At 43.3% G+C, this 21755-nt stretch overlaps 1 protein-coding gene across 2 annotated transcripts in view; it reads left to right on the forward strand.

The window, feature by feature from the left end:
* The window catches only part of ACSL1 (acyl-CoA synthetase long chain family member 1), a 59100-nt gene that overhangs the window by 22194 nt on the left and 15151 nt on the right, over nucleotides 1-21755 (forward strand). For both annotated transcript variants that reach the window (XM_074992936.1, XM_074992937.1), the window contains exons 3-13: nucleotides 3226-3340; nucleotides 3772-3836; nucleotides 7025-7126; nucleotides 8240-8339; nucleotides 8489-8667; nucleotides 14028-14060; nucleotides 14239-14290; nucleotides 14940-15013; nucleotides 18140-18217; nucleotides 20408-20542; nucleotides 21255-21389. In XM_074992936.1, the coding sequence (XP_074849037.1) occupies nucleotides 3226-3340; nucleotides 3772-3836; nucleotides 7025-7126; nucleotides 8240-8339; nucleotides 8489-8667; nucleotides 14028-14060; nucleotides 14239-14290; nucleotides 14940-15013; nucleotides 18140-18217; nucleotides 20408-20542; nucleotides 21255-21389 (1068 nt within the window). The remainder of the gene's footprint in view (nucleotides 1-3225; nucleotides 3341-3771; nucleotides 3837-7024; nucleotides 7127-8239; nucleotides 8340-8488; nucleotides 8668-14027; nucleotides 14061-14238; nucleotides 14291-14939; nucleotides 15014-18139; nucleotides 18218-20407; nucleotides 20543-21254; nucleotides 21390-21755) is intronic.

The following is a 21755-nucleotide window of genomic DNA, read 5'->3' on the forward strand; positions in this document are numbered from 1 at the left end:
ATGAACTCCTGAATAAAAGACTAAGCTCACAGAATCAGCCTTTATTGTTTGTGTTGCCATGGGTAGAGCTTCGGGGGGGGGGGGGGTGTACAGGCAAGTACACATCAGTCAGTGAGCACCTGCTTAAGAACAGCAGACATGACTTACATTTTGTTGTCTGGCCATTCATACAGGTGTTTCAAAGCCTCCCTGATTAGCAGTGCCCCTCGCTGTGCTCTCCTTGTCCTGGTGGGTTGCTCATAATTACTGGCCAGGTGATCTGCCTCAGCCCTCCAGCCTAGTATAATTAGTGTGCTGCCACACGCCCCACCCCCCCCACACACACAGCCCCACACTCATAAATTTTGACGCTCATAGCAGGCTGCCACCACAAGTGGGAGAGGTTGCCTTCCTCCACGTCTGAATCAGGAGGCTTTTAAATGAACCTGGCTTTTAAATGGCTAAATGCACATTCTACTAATGTTCCTCACTTGCTCAGCCTATATTTTAACTGCTGCTTATTGTGGTCTAGGCTGTCTGTATCTGGCTTCATGAGCCAAGAGAGCAAGGGGTCGGCTGGATCACCCAGGTTCATTATGGGCATCTCCACTTCTCAAATAGTGATTTTTTTCCTGTTTGAGAGGAAGGTTCCGTTCTGAAGCTTTCTGAACAGAAGAGCGTTCCTAAAGATCTGCACCTTTCCTGGCCATTCCACGTTGATGGTGGATCACAAGGGTTTTTGTACCAACAATGCCTGCAACACAGTGAAGTACCTCGTGCAGTTTATGGACTCTGCAGCAAGGTGGTCAGGTGCCAAGACAGATGGAATGCACATCCCTCTAACCCTGCTGCAGTTAGGGAACCCATCACAGTAGAACCATCCACCATGTGCTGCACGTTTTCCCCAGAGTCGCTGCCTTTCAAATGAGAAGAGTGTTGATTTCTTTTACTACCTGGGTGACAAGAGCTCCCACTGATTTGCCCACTGACCAGCAGCTCTTTGGCGTTGCAGACTTCCAAAGAGCTATTGTCGCATGCTCCTGAACTCTCGGAGCAAGTCTCATTTTGGTATCTCAGTGCTTCAGGGCAAGGGAAATCAATCAAAGTTCCATGGAGGTGGTCTTACACATGCGGAAGTTTTTGTAGCCCCGCTGATCATCCCGTATCTACAGAAGAATGTGGGAACCTGTCGGAGTTTTTCACAGCACTAGAACTGGCACTCCACTGTGTACAAGTTGTCAGGTGTAGTCAGCATCTCCTATTCCTCCTCTCTAGTGTCTCCTTTTTTTGTATGTGTCCATGTGATTCTCAGAGCCTTCATGGCTGTGAAGGCTCTGTGTGAGCACCTCACGCATTGCGCTGTGATACACAATATTTGTCACAACTGTTTTAAGCTGTACAGGTTCTATGCTAGCCTTGTGATGGTATCTTCATGGGCATGGAAAAGGCACAAAATCACTTTCTGCCATAGCTTTCCAAAGGGAGGGAGAGAAGACAATTAGCCTATGGGATGATGATGCCACTGACCCATGGCACACTTTTGTCTCATCACACACTGGGACAGAAACCCACAATGCAATGCGGTAGCAGGAACTGTGGGATAGGCACCCACAGTGTATTGATTGCTGACAGTCAAACCTGGCAACACTAATGGGGATATGCTTTGTCAACTTTATGTGCCTGTGTGGACATGCAACTTCAACTTCACAAAATCAGGTGCTAGAAAATCAACCTTAAACTTGACCTAATTTCCTATTGTAGACAGACCCTCTTATTATCTTTCTAGGAGGAGTGATGCTGAACCGGGACTTCAGCATAAGTCTACACTGCTACTTTACCATGCTGCAACCCTGACTCAGGGTGTGAAACCATACAAGCAAAGCAAGTTAAAGCGCCGGTATAAATAGGCTCCCAGAGCTGTTAGCTACTTCCCTCATGGATGTTGTTTACATAGGGCTCATCTGTACTAAGCAGCAGATCAACACAGTCAGGGTCAATCTTCCTGGCTTCAATTTTGTGTGTCTGGTGAAAACGTGGCAAAAATGATCTCGCTGGGTTCAGCAGTCAACCCCTGTATTGCACGCTATTGCATGGAGTAAGGGAGGCCGATACGAGAGTATAGAGGCTAGGCCTTAACAAAGGAAACAAGTCTGTTCTGATATATTGATTATAGCTATGCAAATGCCATAGCTAAATTGCATATCTGAAGTAGATTTATTTCCCTAGTATAGACTTAACTATGGAGTGCTGGGAGACCTCTCTTCCAGTTCTTGTGTTGTGGTCACACTTTCATTTTAGAGCACTTCTGGGGCCATACTTTAATTTAATTTGAAAAATGTAGACTGTCAACTAAGCCAAAATTAGTCTAGGCAATAAAGACCTAGATGTTAGCTCTGAACACTCTTACTATTTAATACGAGTTTGTGAAGTCATACATTTTGCTAACTAGATTGTTTGTTTATTAACAACTTGTTGTTTGGACCCTTTCAGAAAGAGATGGGCAGAACTGATGGTTCGAGCAACCTACATAAGTCTCGTATCTAGAATTCCAGTTTCTTCAATAGGCATTCTCAATAAAAATACTCTAGAATCTCACTTGTGAGAGGTAGAATGAACCTAAAGAATAAGCTATGAACTCAAGCTCTCAAATTAATTGCTAGCATGCTTGAGAAGAAAAGGTTTCTTGAATTCCAAGGTATATGCTCTGAGAACCAGCTTTCTGATCTAGTTTTCCTACACAAGGAGGATTTAAAGGGAGGGTTTTTCAGTCCCAGAAATGTACAGATGCTGCAAGAGGGTTAAATGACTTCTTCTGCTCTACTCAAAATAGCTATTAGTTGGCTCTTGTGAATGAATACTGACTTCATTGACGTACTAGTGAGGGTCTCTAGAGTTGATCTGTTAGACAGTGTTTATAAAAATCGTGGATGTAAGCTTGCTTACAAAAGCAAATAAGATCTAAAATTTTAAATACATTGACTCTTTCCTCAAATGTGTACCCAGAGGGAAGAAGCTAGAAGAAGATATTGGGCTTGTTTAAAAAACACGTGTGCTAGGGCCAAATTCTTCCCCGTTGTGCACCTATGCTGCCTGTTAATGGTGAGGCTTGAAGATCTCCCTGGATTTCATAACTTGATCTTTTCTGGAAAAATCTCTGCTCTCTGACTAACCACCACTATCTTCACTATGTTCTCATTTTCCAATAAGTCCATAGCCTCTGAAACGCTAAACATGTAATTTTTTTAGGGAGGTGAACATGTTCGAAGGTCTTCCCTGCTTCCAAGTGATGAGCCGTTGACCTATTACTACGACAATGTGAGAACAGTCTATGAAATCTTCCAGAGAGGTTTGGAGGTGTCCAGTAAGTTTATCAACTGTAATCTCTTCATTGTCAACAATTAACTTTGGGGCTTGAGACACAGATAAGGATGCAGGGCTAGACTGTGTCTTGTCTGTAGAGTATGAATGCTCTAGCATACTAGGAGGGGAAAGGTAATGTCTCAGTACTCCAGAAGACAAAACTGACTGGTGAGCTGATGTGAAGCAGAGCATGCAAGAAAAGTCCATTTAGAGCACACTTGATTCAGCCTACACCAACCAAAGAAGGACAAATGCAGTTTTGGCTTCTATAGATGTTCACTGGGAATGAGATCAAATACCAGTCTTGGAGAGACTAGCTGAAATGCTTAGCTAAAGTAACAATGGACAGGGAGAGACTGGTTAGAGCTTGAATGAAACTGAAATACCTGCCACATGATTGTTTTGTTGTTTTTTTTTCCCCCCCTCCCTAAGATGGTGGTCCCTGTTTGGGTGTTAGAAAACCAAATCAGCCATATGAATGGATCTCTTATAAAGAGGTAAGCAGCCACTTCAGTTCTTGATCTTAAAACAAGTTGGGTTCTCCCCTGTGTAAACATTAGTACAATACCAATGATAGGAGGAATCTTAAAACCCTCTGTAGCTGTTTCAGGTAATACCTCAGAGGCAAGTTTCTCTGACCCTGTGAAAAATATGGCAAGTAGTAGTGTTTTTTAAAGGGACAGTCCCTTAGTTAGGCCTTCCTGCAGGTGTCCTACCTTAAAAATGGGGAAATTGTCCTGTATTTTCTAACTTCCTGCTGCTGTCTGAATCCCTGCTTGTCAGCTGCCTGCTCATCAGCAGTGAGTGGGGGTCCAGTGGCAGCTGATGGGTGTGTGCAGAGTGGAGAGGCAGCGTATGGGGCTGGCCATTTCTTGCCTAGGCCGCTTCTGCAGAGTGCTCCACCCCAGCAAACCAGGGGCCAGCAGGACCCTGTCTCATACCATTGCTGGCCAGCAATGGCTGCATGCTGTGAGCTGCAGTGGTTGGTGAAGTCAAGTAGGAACCAAGTAGCGGCCAGTTCATGTCACCCCTGTTGCCCACCAATCAGCCCTTCACATGGTCATCTTCTCCCTGTTCTGCCCCTAGCCTCACTGCCTCTCCATCTCTTCCCCCCTGCACAGCATGTCCCACTCCCAATGCTGTGCTGAGAACTAGTCCCCGGTGGGAGTGTGCAGCTCACCAACAAGCTGGCTGACAGGCTGCCTCTTCCCTCACTGTCTGTGGCTGGGCAAGTGCCCCATGAAAGCCCAAAACCTTCTGGCCCAGGACACTTTTTTACCAGGACCCAAGTTCTGCATGTGCCAAAGCCCCATACAGCACTAGCACATGGAAGTCTTTGCCCCACAGCCACACTCAGAGTGGTGAGAAGGGAATGGTTTCCACCCTGAACCTCCATGTGCCACAGAAGCCCTTCAGCAGGGGCTTAGTGGTCTCGCACAACACACACACCCGCCCACCACCCCGTCCTGCTCCATCCTGTGGATACTCTCCTTTCCTGAGCCACCTCTCTGGGCCAGTTGGCTCCTGTCCCTGCAGTCAGATTCCCTGTGCTGTGGTGCACAACAGATGCTTAGGTTTGGCTTCTCTCTGACTGCACTGTTTCCTGGGGACAGGAGGAGGCTGGGTTATGTCAGTGGCCAGCAACAGGCTGGAGGTGCTTGCTGCCTTTTGTCACTGTGTAGGGAAGAAGGGATAAGCTGCATTTAACCATGTGCTTCAGAGATGTGCTAGGTCATCTTCCCTCCCCCCACCCCACAAAGCAGCTTCCTGTACCTTGCCAGAAGGCTCCTGCTGGCCAGATTCTGGTGCAAACCCTGACGGAACTCGGTGGAGTGGGTCAGAGTGGGGGAAGTGTGCTCACCATGTGTTCCCTTGAGAAGATGTGGGATGCGACCCCAGGTACTAAGAGATGTTAGCCCTTCATTTGGGCCCAGCCAGGGATGGAGTTTGGGGAATTCTGGGTAGGGAGAGGTCAGGCTCATCAGTTACACCCTCCCCCTGCCACATAAGAGGTGCATGGAATTTGTGTGAACTTGCCCCATGTGTGGTGTCACCCCTCAGAGCATGACCCCTAAATCTTTAAAGATAAGAAGAAAGACAGCAGGAAACCAAGTGTGCACTATGTCTCTTTAACAGGGACTAGGTCAACTTAATATTTATTTGAATGTTTGTACTGCATAGTTCTGATTGTGTGCCATTGAGCTTGCTTTTCCCAGGTGCTCCGTATTCAGAACAGAGAAATATGGGCACCCTAGCAAGCAGGTGATTTCTAGCAATGCCCTTCTAATAATGCACTGCTTTCTGGGGGCAAGAATTAATGAAAGAGGGAATGGTGTGAAAAGTGTCTCGTAGGAGCCTGTGCATTTTTCAGACTGTGCATCTGAGCATGAACAATCCCAGATACTGCTGGGGTACCTCAAGCAATTCCATAACCCTTCAGATCCTGTCTTAAAGTTAACCATTTCAAGCCTGTTCCTGAGGGATCTGTTCCATAGCTCTGACCCATTTAAAAGGAGGCACCTTCCAGATGCTGCTTAAACAGCCTTTTTACCAGTTGGTCTATCTCAGTGCTTCTCAACTTGTTTACCATGGTGGACCCCCATACAGCTCTGTGGGTATGTGCACCCCCCATATAATATATATGTATACACACTACCTGCATGGCCCATGAGGCTGTAACCTGTCTGCAGTTGTATGCTGACTGAGTTGCAGGCTGCCCACTGATTTTTAGAACCAGTGGTCTAGCTGTTGCAAGTGTGATTAATTCCACCCTGGGGAGAACCCTGCATTTAAATGTTAGAGCTACTGAGAGTTTCTTCAGAAGGCACAAGTGTGTAGTGGTGCTGGGGAGATGTGCTTATTGGCTTACTTGCCTTTTTCATTCTGCACATCATGTCACTTCTCAACTACTACAGATGTCAAGCTGTGAACTGTACCAAACTTGTGATAATGCTTTCCTAGTGTGTACTGCTACTCTCTAAATTAGTCCTAGATGCTAGAATTTTCAGTTGGAGAAAGCGCTCCCTTCAGGGGAGAGGCCATTTAAGTCCTTCTAACAGTCATCTTCATAGCACAGAGTTGTGGCTCTTTATCACGAGTGCTGTATGTAAGTACAAGGTGTATATTTGGGTGTGTAGCATTCTGAATCTGTATTAGAGGATGGCAAGTCCATCTTGCAGTAGGCCTGTCACTAGAACAGAACGCTTAAGGGATAACTTTGAGTTACCGGGGGACCCCAGTTTCAAGTAATAGACTCTCTTTTTTTTTGTATCCTTCAGTGCCCACCTGAATAGTAAACAGGATGGATGATGTGCGTTCTGCCTGGCTGAATCAAACAGAACTTAGAATTTGAAATCATTCCAGTATTTTGTCCCTTGGAAGTACTGTAGTGGTACATAAGTCACAGCAGTTTCAGTACCCTCAAGAATGGTCTTAAAGTACTTGGCTGTTAACCACCATGCTGTGCTCTGTGGTTGGCTGCCATAATGATTTGACCTCTGGTGTCTAAAGTAAGATGGATATTGAAACGCATCTAATATAAGTCATGGAAACATCCAGAAATAAAAAGACCCACTAGATTCTCTCCCTCTTGCACTGTAAGTCCCTAAACAATGTGAAATCAACCAGCTTGGGATGTGGTGCTCTGCAAAGTTTGCTGTTAACCGTAGTTGACTTTCTGTTTCAGGTGTTGGAGAGAGCAGAGTATGTGGGCTCAGCATTACGTCACAGAGGCTACAAGCTGGCCTCGGACCCGTACGTAGGAATCTTTGCTCAAAACAGGCCAGAGGTAACTAACTTTGTCACTAGCATGTTCTTCAGTTAAACGTAAAAGAAAGTGACCAGTTCATGTTCTGAAGAACTGTGCAGTGTACCAATCTTTTAGGAATGGGAAATGAAGAATGCATTGTGGGTAGTGGGTTACAATTGTATAGGCTTACATGTGGCAGCTAGAAAACCCATTTATCACCTACTGTGTATTAGTTACTGCTTTCTTTTGAAGGAAGGACGACACGGCAAAGTTATTTCGAAAGAACTATCCGAGCATCTACACAATGCAACTGCTGTTTTGAAATCTTGAAATAGGGTCTGGCTTATTTCAAAATTGGTAAACCTTATTCTACGAGGAATAGCACCTATTTTGAAATAGATGCTGTTAAAACAGGGGAATAGAGCCTATTTCAAAATAAGCCAGTGTCCCCACTGGCTGTATTTCAAAATAGGGTCTGTGTGTAGATGCTGTATTTCAAAATAGCCAAGTGTGATTTCAAAATGCATTTTTGTGCGTAGCTGCATTATTTTGAAATAAGTTAATCTGATTGTTGAGTAGTCAGTTTTGTGTCAAAACTTGAATCTACTTCCCCATACCCGAGAAGTGGTGGGCTTGTCGGTGCCTCTGAAAACTAACCAACTGTGCTGTGCTCTCCTGGGTAAACAACTGACAGTTAAAAGAACAAACAACTCTTAGGTCAGGTCTACACTAGGCAGTACTGTCGGTTTCAGCTACTCAATTGTGGCTACAGCAATTGCGGAGCTAGCATCAATGTATCTGAAACAGACTTACCTGACTGTCTTCACTGAGGGAGGTTGATGAGAGCATTTCTCCGGTTGACCTTCCTTACGCCTCACGATAGTGAGGAGTACAGGGGTCGACTGCCAGATGGATCAATTTTGCATGTCTCTACCAGATGTGCAAAACTGAACTCTGACCTGGTCAGGGTTGATCTTGCAACCTTCCCAGAACTGTAGATGTGCCCATATTGAGCAAATGTATCCAAACCTGCTTTACACTAACAATTTCTGTATTTGAATGCTAACCTTAGGTTCCCTCAGTTCCGGAGTCTTAGCATTCTGGTGTTTGGACTAGTAAACCTGTATTGACTTGTCTTTCCTTTCTACCCAGTGGGTTATCATCGAACAGGCCTGCTACACCTACTCCATGGTGGTCGTGCCGCTTTACGAAACGCTGGGAACTGATGCAATCAGCTATATTCTGAATAAAGGTACTATTCTTTCAGTAGCTCAGCAGCTAAATAACCTGTGACAGGCTTGACTAGTAAAAATGTTTGTTGCCTTATTCAAAATAACCCTCTGATACAAACATATCTAGATAGGCTGAACTTGTACTAAAAGCACTCCTCTCCTAATTCAGCTGCTATGCCACTGATATTCTGTGACAAACCTGACAAGGCCAAGCTTCTGTTGGATGCTGTGGAAAAGGGAGAAGCACCAGCTCTCAACACCATTATCATCATGGAGTCCTTTGACAGTGATCTTGTGGAATGTGGGAAGAAGTGTGGGGTAGAAGTTCTCAGCATGAAAGAACTGGAGGTAAGAAATGAAGACTTCACCTACTTCACTGTACAACCGGGGATACAGAGGAGACACTGAATGGAAATAGTCACCTGCCTTGAAAGGGTGGGAAGCTGGGGATTCAGCAGAGTAATTTGTCCTTCTCAGATGGCTAGTTACAAAATAGTGATCTTTGGCCAGGAGTGAAGGTTAAAGGTTTACCTGCTTGCTTACACAGTAGACCCCTTTTTAGCAAATAATTCACTATTAGTGTGTTGCAATGCATAAATGAGTATAAAATAAGTCCAAGACGAATATAAAAATCAGTGAAATTGGTTTGAATGTAACACAAACCTAAATCTTAATATTCACATCTAGAAAAGATGTCTAAATTCTTGGTCCCTTTTATCTTAGTCCCATTTCATAAAGTCCCAACTGCAGTGAAACTCAAGGGGGAGTAGGTTTATACACAAAGTGCTTGTATTGACCTTATTCAGTGCACGTAGTCATGGACTAGGTGTCCTTGACAATTTGATATTCAAACACAAACATCAGCTTCCAGCAGTTAGACCTTTTAGATCATAATTTCCCAAACGGGGGGGGGCATGCCCCATTGGGTGGGGGGTGTGAAGAATTTCCGGGGGCGGGGGGGGTGAGGTTACACAGCCCTCCTTCTGTCATTTCCCCCACCCAAAGAACAAAACAGCCTTTGCTCCCAGCTCTCAGCCCCTGCCATTTTACGTGGGCAACCCAGCACAGCCACTGTAAAAAGCAGGCAGTCAGTGAATGCCCACGTAGAACTAGCTGCCTCTTGCAAAGGGGAGTGAGTGGGAGTTGGAGGGGATGGGACTGAGGAGAAGGATGGGGTTAGATGGGGGCTCTGGGTTCGTGGCTTGCATGAGAGGGATAGAGTTAATGGGGCACTGGGGATGCCTGGCTTTGGGGGAGGGGAGGGGCTTGGGCAGGGGGGCTTGTGGGGCTCAGGCAGCCGGTCCTGGCATTGCAGGGCTTGAGTGGCGCGGGCGGGCGGGTGGCTGGCACTGGCGGTGTGGGACTCGGTCAGCTTGGACGGGTGGCTCTGGCATCATAGGGCTCAGGCAGGTTGGGTAGCTGGCATGGGGAGCTCTGGTGGCTGGTATAGGGCTCAGGCAGCTGGCCAGCTGGGGCTAAACCAGGCACCTGCAAGGGTCCAAGAAAAACTTCGTTCTTTAATTTAAAATAACATTTTTATACCAAATTTTTCTTATTTTAAATTATTTAACTTTTTGTTAAAAGGGTTGGATGATAAAGAAGAGGTGGAGGTTGTTAGGTTTCTCAAAAATCAAAAAGGGGGGGGTGTGATGCTGAAAAGTTTGGAAATCACTGTTTTAGATGACTGTCTTGGTTAGTAAATGGACATAGTACAGCTGTCATAGCAACACCTAGCTCTGAGGAAGGCTAACATGGGGACATAAGAATGGGTGTCTGTGGATTGATGAGTTTAGGAATTCTGAATTGAAGGCTATGTTGAAATAAAAGCAAATTGCCTACTACTGAGGGAATGGGAGAGAGTCCCAGTTCTTCTGAACTGTTTCTGGAGTTCATCACGACTGAACTTGGTTCAGTGATCTGGAAAATTAAGGTGATGCTGTCTTTGCAAATTTTATGCCACTTTCACTGGCCTCACAAAGCAGTGGCAATGGCCTGAAGTGGAACATTGGCATTCTAGGAGCACCATCATCAAGAAGGCCATAAAATAATATATAAAAGGCATATAACAGTTACTTGGGTTATCCTTCTATGTAAAACTATATAGTTGTTAATGTATTCAGGCTCTGCTTCAGAAATGGTAAAGACAAGGCGCAGCAGTATCTGACTCACTCTGACTTCCAAGTGACACATCTGATCCCTTTTTTTTGAGTAATTGAGATAAAGTCCTGAATTTCACTGAGATGTTACGAAGCAACATGCATGGGGGGGGGGGGGGTGTGTGGCTTTTTTCTCTTGCATAAGTATGGTGAACTTGCATGGTATTGACATTTAAAAATACCTAGTTCTTACTGGCTTTTATTAGTGGTGAAACTAATTTTAGAAGGGTTGAACTAGAATGGTCCAAAACCCAAAGAATAATCTAGAGTATTTAAGGACTAGTACAATTCCAGTGCTTTAAAACTTAATTTTATTTACAATGAAGAGTGGCTTGTAACTCTGAATAAGCTGCTTTTTATGAAAGATAAATTATCTTAGGCAAGTCACTTCTAGATTGCCCTTCTGTAAAATTTTTTTCTTCCTTCAAATGATCATTAGGGGCCATTAGTAAGCTACGTCTATCAGATGAATTCAGTTTTATAAATGTGGGACTTTATAAATTTGATTTTAAGTATCCTCACTTCCCTCAAAGTCAAGTTAGTGCTGCCACACTAAAGTGGCCAAACATCGACTGTTGCAGCAGTGCATTGTGGGAACCTATCCCACAGTTCCCTCAGCCCCATGTTCTGTGCCTCCCCCCCCCCCCCCCCCCCCACCTACCGCTGGCAGCACTTATCCTGCTGTCTGGTTCCTGGGTCCCCACAGCTTGGGGGAGCTGGGAACCTGACCAGTGCTGCTGTGCCTAGTTCACAGGAGCTCGAGGTCAGGTGCAATAGGGAGCCAAGTGCTGCGCTGGTCAGTTTCCTAGCTCCAGAGAGCGGCCCGGAGCCAGGTGCAGCAGTGCTGTGAGTTTCCCAGCCCCCTGCCACTTGCAGTGCCAGTCAGTCTCTGGAGGCTAGGGTGACCATATCTCCCTGTCCCAAATAAGGAACAGGGAGATAAGGTGGTGTGGGAGGGGTGGCTCCTCCCAGCTCCACCAAGTACCAGGGACATGGCAGCCACTGGCCCTTCCCCTGGAGCCCTATGCCCCAGGGAAGCAGCATAGACATGGCAGCTGCATGCACTCCTGCCTGCTTCTCCGAGGCTTGGGGAAACGGCAAGGAGGCCCTAACCTGGTGGCTCCCTCTGTTGTGGAGAGCATGTACTGACATACAGTATGTCCTCTGGCCAGTAGCTGCGCCTGTGCAGCAGCTGGTGGAAGAGGTCAGCGGGGGAGGGTCCAAATACAGGACAGTTAGTCCCTTTTTTTAGAAAGTAAGCTGGGGTGCCTTTTTCCTGTCCCAAATACAGGACTGTCCTTCCAAATATGGGATGGATGATCACCCTGCTGGAGGCTAATGATTTCATCTGAAGATACGGCACTTCCACACTAGCCTTCATTCGAACTGTTAAGTTTGAACTTGACACTGCACCCACCTGGTTCTGAGGATACTATGCTATTGATATTCGTGCTCCCTAAATTGAGTTAATGGTATTCACAGTAAAGACAGTCACTTGGTACAATCATGTTAACTGCCTTACATTTGAATTTATCTCCTAGTGTAGATGTAGCCTAGGAGCTGCTGAGTACTGAGTGTTTATTTTCAGGAAATGAAAAAGTGGCCTACAATTGGAAAAGTATGATGCCTTGGAAGATAAGCCATGGAAATGTGAAGTTCGTTGAAGTGTTTATTAAAACAAAATCTTTTTTTTTAAAAGCCTAGAATTGTTAGCCACTATTTTGCTTCTAAAAGTTGTCTACACTATATTCTTGTTTTCAGAACTCTGTGAGGGTTTCTTTTTTTCCTTCATACTCCATGGCTAACAAAGGCTTTTGAAAACAAAAAGCACCAGTGTGGACCATGTTTTATCAGCAGGAGACACTCTCCTGACAATTTAAAGCTACCTTGTTGGGGGTGATAAAATTTTGTTGGCAGGAGAACTCTTTCCTGTCCTACAAAGAACAGTGGTGGGAGGAATGGAGGGGGTGTCTCTTATGGTAGCAAGGGCTTAGTGGCACAGCTAAGCTGTTGTAAGATATGCAGTGTAGACATAGCCTATGGTTCTAATTAAGGATGAGACCAGCCACAAGTAAATGTTCAGTGCTTATTTTCTTATATTTTGAGGCAAGGACCATGATGAAACTGACACAATTATTTCAGGGTTAAAACCTTTAATCTCTTAACAAATTGAAATGTTGACCTTTGGGTTCTTTAATGCTAATTAGGAATGACCACAGTTAAAAACACTTAATCTTGAAACCTTTAAAGCTTATCAACACAGACATTAAAATCTCAAATAGGCGTAGCTTTTTAGCCATTACTTCTGCTACTGGAGAGACAGGAATACTTCAGTTGCCATTACATTTTCTCTCTATATTAGAGCTTAATGATAACCTTTTCAGCTGTAGGGTCAGACAAATCTCAAGTGACCTAGGGCAACAATCAAAATAAGAAGAGCAGATTCCCCCAAATCTGTTCCTATTATGATGCAAAGAGCAGAAACCAACTGCAAGCTGCCTTCCCAAAGTCTGGAGTAGAGCTCATGGGGAAATGAAGAGTGAGCTCTAGCTATTCCAACCTGACATAGGGCCTGAATCCTGGAGGATTGCTGTTAACTAGTGTAAATTGGACCCAGCTGCCAGGCTGCTGTAACCTGAGCTGTAGCTGAGAATTGCAGGACTTGTACCCATCCAGTGTGAATAATGAAACAGTGGAGCTTCTCTGCTCCAGTCCAGCGCTATCAGGGAAGAAATGGCAGCTGGTAGCAGTTTTGAATTCACATCACAGCTGTCATGTAGGGAAACACAGGGAAGCAGTTGGGGAGGACCACTCTCTCTCCCACCCGTACCTTGTAATAACAAGATGTACCAAACACTTCAATTCAGAAGTCCCAGAGGAACATTTCTAATTCTTAAGCAGTATCCCTTGGAGTTCATATAATGGACACAATCATGCTAGATTAGTGGCCTTGTTTTCAAAGTGGTATTGGCATGATGTTGGATACTGAAGCAGTCTCTAACGTCCTACAGTAGCAAAACAATAAGAAGTTGGTCCATCTGCCTTACTGGAGCATGTAAAGCAAGAAATTCCTGTTTTGGAAACCAAATGAAGAATTAATAGTGACTTTAACAGTAAAAGCCATCATAATGCTAAAAAGTACTTTCTCTTCAAAATGTCAACAGTGGCTTCTGTTTCATTAACAGTGCTGAATGTGTGTGAGCCATGGTCTGCTAGATTAGAATGGGAGTGTGAACTGGTTGATCTAAATTCTCAAATTTAGATGACATGCCTATCTCCTCTGCCACATGTAATTTGGAAGCTAGCTTAACCGTATTCCATAGATCTTGGGTTACTTAGCACTTTATAAATAAGACACTAAGCTTATTGCCATGTTCTTGGAGGGGCATTTTTAAGTTGTTTTTGGCATATGTGATGCACAAGTGTTTGGCACTTAAGTCTTTAAAAAGTAGTCAGCTTGGTGTCTAAATGACAAATGTTACTAAATGGATAGTAACTGGAAATATTGCAAAGCAACTGTTAACTACTCATGTCTGTCTCCTAACTTTTTAGGAGGTGGGCAGAGATCACAGACACAAACCTGTGGTAAGTATCAAACTACCAAAAAAGAGACCTAATCTCCCCTAACTATAATCTAAGTCTTTTAGATCAAAATAAGACACTGGTGTGCCACCTTCTGTGGCTCAAAGCAAAATTAGTACTGCTTTTTTCTTTCTCCCTGCAAAATCTCTGTGCTTACCTGGCGTAACTTTTGTTTTTAAAGCCTCCAAATCCAGAAGATCTAGCAGTCATCTGTTTCACCAGTGGAACTACAGGTACACTTAATTATGCTGGGTTTTCTATAGTGTACTTTATGGACAAAGATCATTCAGAATGTTCCTTAGGGTACACTCAATGTTACCCCTGCTGGTTTAGCATTTCACCTGTAAGGCCTGAAAGTAATAGGTGGTAAACTCTTCATATAGAAATTTCTGGGTCAGCAAATGGGAAGATGAAATGCTTGACAAATAATCCTTCAAGAGGCAAGAGCTTTGTGAAGCTACAAAGCTTGTCTCCTCAGGGGAATACCTCATCCCCTCCTTGTCTCAAAACCAATAAGACTTGTATTAAGAGAATTTGTAGGATTTGATCTGTGAATTGAGAACTGTTAAACTTGATTTTCAAATTACTTTCTTTCCAAAATTCCTTGTATCTGAGGATGTTGCTCTACCAAACATGAGACAGCAGAGGCCTTCTGTCTTCCATTATTTTCCAAATCCACTTGAACAGAATTGGCACTACCTGCAAATCTACCCATCATTAAGTTTTGCTTTATAAGTAGGATTTGTTTTATGAATTGAGTGATGTGCATTTGACCATTAAAGCCCTTTCTAGACTTAGATTAAAGTGAATAGTATTTCAACTTGATATTTTAATATGTACAAACCCTTCACTGTTATGTTTTAATGTTGATTTTCTTCTTAGGAAACCCCAAAGGCGCTATGCTCACTCATCAGAATATAGTGAGCAATGTTTCAGCTTTTGTGAAAGCTACAGAGGTAAACTTCAAGACTAATATTGTTAGGGCTTAGGCCATAAGAAGGAAAGGCTTTTCAGGAGGAAAAAATGGTATGGTGGGGTGGGGGGAACTCTCTATTTAGGAGCCTCAAGAACTTGGCAAAATAAAGTCTGGCAGATACTATTTGAACCAGCCTTAGTAAAGCTTCTCTAACATAAGATCACTGGTCTGAAATTGGCAACTTCACACTGAATTTCTAAAACTCCTCCTAACTGTTCTCCCTTCGCCAAAAACCTCTCAAGTAAAGAATCAAACCAGTCTTGTGCTTAATCCATTGCTCTGTGGTTGATAGGCAACTTGGTATTCTGAGACTTCCCTGGCAAGAAATTTGTAAGGCTGCAAATAGACGCCATCAACAAATCTGGTGCTGCACATCTTTCTTGGGTAGTTCCTGCTGACAGATAGGTTCCCTGTCCCTATGCTAGTCTCGGTATAGAAATTACAGCAACTTTATATTAGTGCCAAGGTGAAGCAAAGTCCTAATGTCTTGGAGCTAACTGAGGTCTTGAGGTAACAATGCTAGTTAAACAATTAAAGCATGCCCTGAAATGTCCCCATCTGAAGACTCGTCTCCATTTGCAAAAGTTAGCTTGGTTTAGTTCCAACTAAACATGAGTTAATTCCACTTCAGACTCTCACTTCCCTAATGTAGAGGTGGGGGCGGGGGTAAACACTTTTTTTACACCTATATGCAATATTGCCAAGGCATCTACCCTCTCTTTAGTAAAGATGAATCCTGAACAAGCAATGGCTTCCCATATTCCTTTTATCTCTGCTGCTCTCTTTCAGTACAACAGAAGGTAAAACCAATCCCGTTAAATTATGTAGCATGTTCTTATTCTGGCTCTCATAAAATAGTTGTCTCTGCTCTTCCAAGTCCAATTTGGAGATTACTGTACTTCTGGCCCAAGAAGTAAAATAACTGGAACCACCCTTTTTCTATGGTACATACCTTTAGAGAAACGAGTGCATGAGCCTGCAAGAAACATGACTGTTCATACTTGCTATTGAGTGCAGACTGTCTAAAGTCCAAATTTGCTGACCAGAAAAGCAAGCAATTTTAGGATCATGAAAACTTAGATGCAATCCAGCAAACACAACTGTACAATATGAAAATATTAGTTTGTCAAAATAATGAACTGGGGTGTGGACTCTGGGATGATCAGTTTAATTTCAGAAGTGCTCTTAATTCACTTTCTTCCCTTTTAGAAGTCACTGATTTAGTTTCAATATTGAGCACTCCATGAAAATCCAACCTTTGAGGTTTTGGAGGTGTAACTTATTTCACCTTGATTTGGATGATAACTTACAAATGTGCAGCAGCCGGTCATTGGCCTCTGAGGCTTGTCCAGGAATAACTCTCCCTTCCCTTCTGACCTGCAGTGTAGCAATTGGAGACAGCATACCTTGGAGCAAGAAGGGTGAGGGACTTGGACACATAGAATTAGAAGAAATATAGTGCTCTTTCAGTGGTCACCCTATCCCTCCTCCCCATATTTAAGTCAGTATTATACCTAGATTAAACTCTTCTTAAACTACCAAAGATAGGGATATTACAACCACATTTAATAACCTATTCCAGTATTTCACTGTCCATATATCTTGGTTAGATATTAGGAAAAACTATTACTGCTCTTCCTACCTTCAGTGGACATGGAGAATGATCGATTGATTGAACACAGTCATCTTCTTAATGCATTTGAAAGTTGCTGGGGTTCCCATAGGTATTACTGAAGACTAAATACAATTAGAAACTTACAAACACCTACATTCCTCAGGTGGAAGTAACTAGTCATCCTGCCTTGCTAACTAGGTAATTTAAATTGCAGGTGTTTTTGTTTTAAATTCTGAATTGGTGAAGAAGTAACTCTAATCTGTAAGATGTCTGCCTTTGATCAAACATTGTCCTCTGAAAATGTTGGAGGGGCTGGGGTGGGGGGGCATGGAATGGATGTTGAAAACATAATTAGTAAGCCTGTTAAGAGACCATAATAGATTTGGATCCACCTCCAATCTGCAACTAGGAACTTGCAGTCTTGGATTGACCAGAATGGACGACTATTGTAGGCAATACTGTACTGTCTTGTGCATGAGTTCTGTTTACACAGCCACTGGTGTGTGTACCTATGGGTATGCAGAGGTCTGCCGGGTTACTCAGCTCCTCCAGGTCAGTGTTTCTCAACGTGGGGGATCGTGACCTAGTTGCAGGGAAAGGGCTGGAGTTTGCAGGACAGGTTTAAGAGGCTTCAGGTGTGGGGCTGGTATTATGAGATGCAAGAACAGTAATTGTGTAGGGCCCCAAAAAGTTAAGTTTTTTTTTTTTTTATATGATTCAGCCACGAACAGCAGGGCTTGGGCTTCAGACTAGGCTCACAAGTGAAACAAGTTCAAATACCACACTGAAATGGAAATGCAGTATACTTTAATGACAGTGGCCTACTCTAATTTTTACCATATTAATGACATGCTATGACACATCTGTATTTTGAGGTATGCTTTTGTAAGCAAGTAACTGAGGTGAAACGTGGGGTGCACAAGACAAGTAGTACGGTAGTCTGAAAAGGTTGAGAACAACGGTTTGTTGTATTTCATCTAGCGGTCAGTGTACTTACAGTAAATTGGGCAAAACCTTTTGGATGGGATAAACAGCCTAGACACAAGGTGCACAGCCTTAATTTCATTCTTTTCAATGTGTACATCATCTGAGCACACTACTACCCTTAATTATCCAACAACGACTTAAGGAAAAGGAGAGTTCTAAATGACTACTCCACACTTTGCAGTGCTACCATCTGGAAGACCAAGCCCCAATCTAACCCTTTACATAAAAAGTACCATCCTGTATTTTGGACTTTCTTTGGTCAACATATTTAAAAGCTGAGAATACCTCTTTATACAAATGAACTAGTTGAGTCTGGGATGTGCCCTAAAGCTGATAAATGTTGCAATAAGCCTTTGTGATACAAGTTGTTGTTGTTGTTGTTGTTGTTGTTGTTGTTGTTGTTACAGTGCAAATTAACCTTTTTTTTTTTTTTTTTTTTTTTTTTTCCCCCTCTCTTCTGCTTTTCCCACCCCTCGCTCCCCTGGCTTGGCATTCCCCTCATAGAAAGCAATTGTCATTGATACAGAAGACGTGCTGATCTCATTCTTGCCCCTCGCCCATATGTTTGAAAGGATTGTGGAGGTAGGAATCTGCATGTACTATGTAACTATTCAGAAATCTCACCTTTTTCAAGAGTGCTTGTATCTTGAACCCCCCATGACACATTTTTGTTTTTTGAATCTTTCATGAGTGTTTGAAAGACTTGTCCAGGTAAATGTCAGAAGGAAGCAAGTTATCCAGACAACATCTAGGATTTTACTTCCCTGATAGCTGATATCTTTACATTTTCTGAAAAGTTAATTTCAGGAATGAAGCATGTACTGGGCATTAATACTCTTTCCTCCCAGTGCCCTACATATAATTGTCTTCTTTGAAATTACTTACACTGGGTGTGAATCTTTTTCTAACACAGCTGGTACTGCCTTGAAATAAGTACTGTGTTCTTCATTTAAATTGCCCCTAGCTATAATAATCTACAAATAGTAATGCTTGCAAAATATGCAAAGTCAATTTTAAACTCTATGGAAAATTGCCACTAGTTCAAAGAATCCCATTACCAGGAAATTATGGTGGGATATTTTGCTTGTGATGTCCTAGTGGACAAATGAGATTATTGGAAGGGTGACTGAGACTTTTTTCATTCGTGTTTTTAAAAACTACTAAACTTGGAGCTGCTAAGCCATGCTATTTGGTATTTTGGCAATGTCCTAGGGACCCTAATTTTGGGATAAGGGATTTGACAGAACCACACTGATAAAAATAGTCTGGAATTATGGGTTTAATTACACAAACACTTACTGGTGCTCGAGCAGGTTGTATAGTGGAGATGCTGAGAGCCATTGAATCAAACTGTAAAACCTGTATATGATGGAAACTACTTCAAGGAGCATGCCTGGTTCCAGTACTGGTGGCTAATGTGGATTAGAAGATGCCAAACCATACAAATATTCCAGTGTGCACTGAATATTGTGCTTGTTGTAATGCAAGTTCCCAAAGGCTAAGAGTGGCTCTCTAGTGTAGAGGTAAGGCACACAGGGCAAGTGGCTATAGTGATTAAGAAAATAATTGAAGTTAGGAGAAACAGGCTCCTGAAACTTATAGTAAGAAGAGGCATTCCCTAGATCAGGGTTTCCCAACCTTTTGCCACTGTCAGTGTGCCGTTCATATTGAAAAGTTGGTCCCGAGTCTTGTAAACCCAACCGAACTCAAGTTGCAGAGATTCTGGTTACCTGAAGGAAGTGTAGACCAATAAATGCAGCAGGCTAAGTGTACAGACACCTGTATGCAGGTGATCGGTGATCCTGCCTCTGTGGATGTGCTGGGCAAGTATGCATCCCTTGGTGTGGAGTAAGGGATGCTGAGCTTGTACAGTAAGTGGGCACAGGGAAGAAGCTTTGAGGACCTGCAAAGAAAAGCATAGACATCTGCACAGGAGAAGTTACAGGGATAACAGCAAGAATCAGTACAGAGACGATTGAAGCAGGTGAGGAGGGACACCTGCAGACACGGAATAAACTATAACAAGGAGTTGGGATTAGAGATGGGGGGGAAAAAACAGGGTTCAGTGTAGTCCTAATATTCCCTTCGTTGTTTTTAGCCCAAATGTGGGGGATGAGCTTGCTTTCCTCAAGGAGGAAGAAGATGGGACAATTCTGGCAACAGTAGAAATGCCTCAAGTCCACCTTGACCTCCAGCCCATCAATCCATCCTCCTATGGAACAGGCAGGGTAAACCGAACAGGCAGAAGAATAAAATAAGTGGTGAAGACAAGACTCCATATTGTGTCTCAGACTGAACATGCTACCTTATTTGCAGATACAGGAATTTCTTGAACTATTGTAGAGAAGCCAAGTAAATAGGAACAGATGCCTTGCTTCATATTTGGTTTCAGTATTTTATTGTGTGTCCAGAGTTCGTGTAGTCAGAAGTACAGCCTTTCAATCCCTGGCTCGTGCTGTCTGGCTACCATGACTCACTTCTGCTGCTCAGCTCTGCCCATGCCTTACCCCAATGTGTTAAGGTCCCTGGCCTGCCTGTGCAGCTACGGTCTCCCCTTGGTGCTTCATTTTCCAGCCCTACTTTGACCTGTAATACTTCTCCAGAGGCTCCTTCCCCTCAGCTGCACTATAACAATTGGGAAGACTTTTAAGATAAACTTGGCATGGGGAGAGGGGTGCTGTCAAGACAAATACTGGATCATCGCTTTAACCTGCTCTGAATATTTCTTTAACTATAATTTATGTATTAAAAGTAGTTTTACTGTCTTAACAGTGTGTGATGCTCTGCCACGGAGCTCGGATAGGGTTCTTCCAGGGGGATATCAGACTACTCATGGATGATTTAAAAACCCTGCAGCCAACTGTATTTCCTGTAGTACCACGATTACTGAACAGGATGTTTGACAAAGTAAGTCCAGTAGCATTAAGCTAAACCTTGATCAAACTAAACTGCAAACTACTTTCAGAAAACTATGCCAGTAGTGCAATAGGACTTGCTAGTCGCCAAACTCTAGGATGCATCATTAACTTGTAAAGCATGTGCGTGTATGTACAGCATTGTTAACCTGTTTGTGGAAGGACTCAAAGTATAGTTAATGGCTCTCTGTTAAAGATCCCCCAGAAAGGCAGTTTGTTCTGGTGGTGACCAGATTGAGTCAGACCTGGGTTGTAAATCACTAGCGCAGCTGTACCTCCTGAGTGGCATTGAGCAAGTCACTTAGGGCTTTGCTCCATAAACTCTTATGTCATTGCAGGCTGGGGAGTAAACTGACAACATTCTAGTCTGTGCTGAATCTTCTTATGAATGCTGCTGACATGAACCAGCAATTCCTCCATAGTAGTGTAGATGAACATTAAAGAGCTGTTGGTGCATGTCTGAGTCTGTGTGAATACTTAGGGAGAATCAGGCTAATGTATAGTACATTTACACCTGAGCTTACTATGAATTAAGTAGTTGTGTAGATAAGCTCTAGCCTCCAAATTTCAGGCTTCATATCTGTAAAGGCTCCTGAGACAAATTACTGTGCTGTGGGGAGAGGAGAGTAAATTTTTCTTCTGCCATAAGAATGAAGAAATACTGTCCTATGACTCTTTAATACAAGCTTTCTTACTCATTTTAGATCTTTGGACAAGCCAATACTTCACTAAAAAGGTGGATCCTGGACTTTGCTTCCAAGAGGAAAGAAGCTGAAATTAGAAGTGGTGTAATCAGGAAGAACAGTGTGTGGGATAAACTGATCTTCCGCAAAATACAGGCATGCTTGAAACTGTCTCTGTTAATATATAAAAATTCTCATGCTCTAAATCTTTGGAGGATTATTTCTTACTAGTTCTAATGCAAAGAAATGTTATGAAATAGATTTGTCCTAAAACAAATCTGCCTGTTCAAAGTGCAACAACTAATACAGAATAGCTGAGTAAACTTTATCTTCTCTACACTGTGATAGTTGTGTGCTGTACGAACACCTTAGACCTTCAGTAGGCTGAGGGCAGGCCTACACGACGGGGAAGGGTTGCATTAGATAGATAATTCCAGCTGTGTTGAGTAGGTAGCTAGAGTTGTTGTACCCTAATTTGAGCTTCCATGCCCTCTCCACTAAGGGAGGCCAACGGGAGCCTGT

The sequence above is a fragment of the Carettochelys insculpta genome, chromosome 4, assembly GCF_033958435.1.
Source record: "Carettochelys insculpta isolate YL-2023 chromosome 4, ASM3395843v1, whole genome shotgun sequence".
Taxonomy (NCBI): domain Eukaryota; kingdom Metazoa; phylum Chordata; order Testudines; family Carettochelyidae; genus Carettochelys; species Carettochelys insculpta.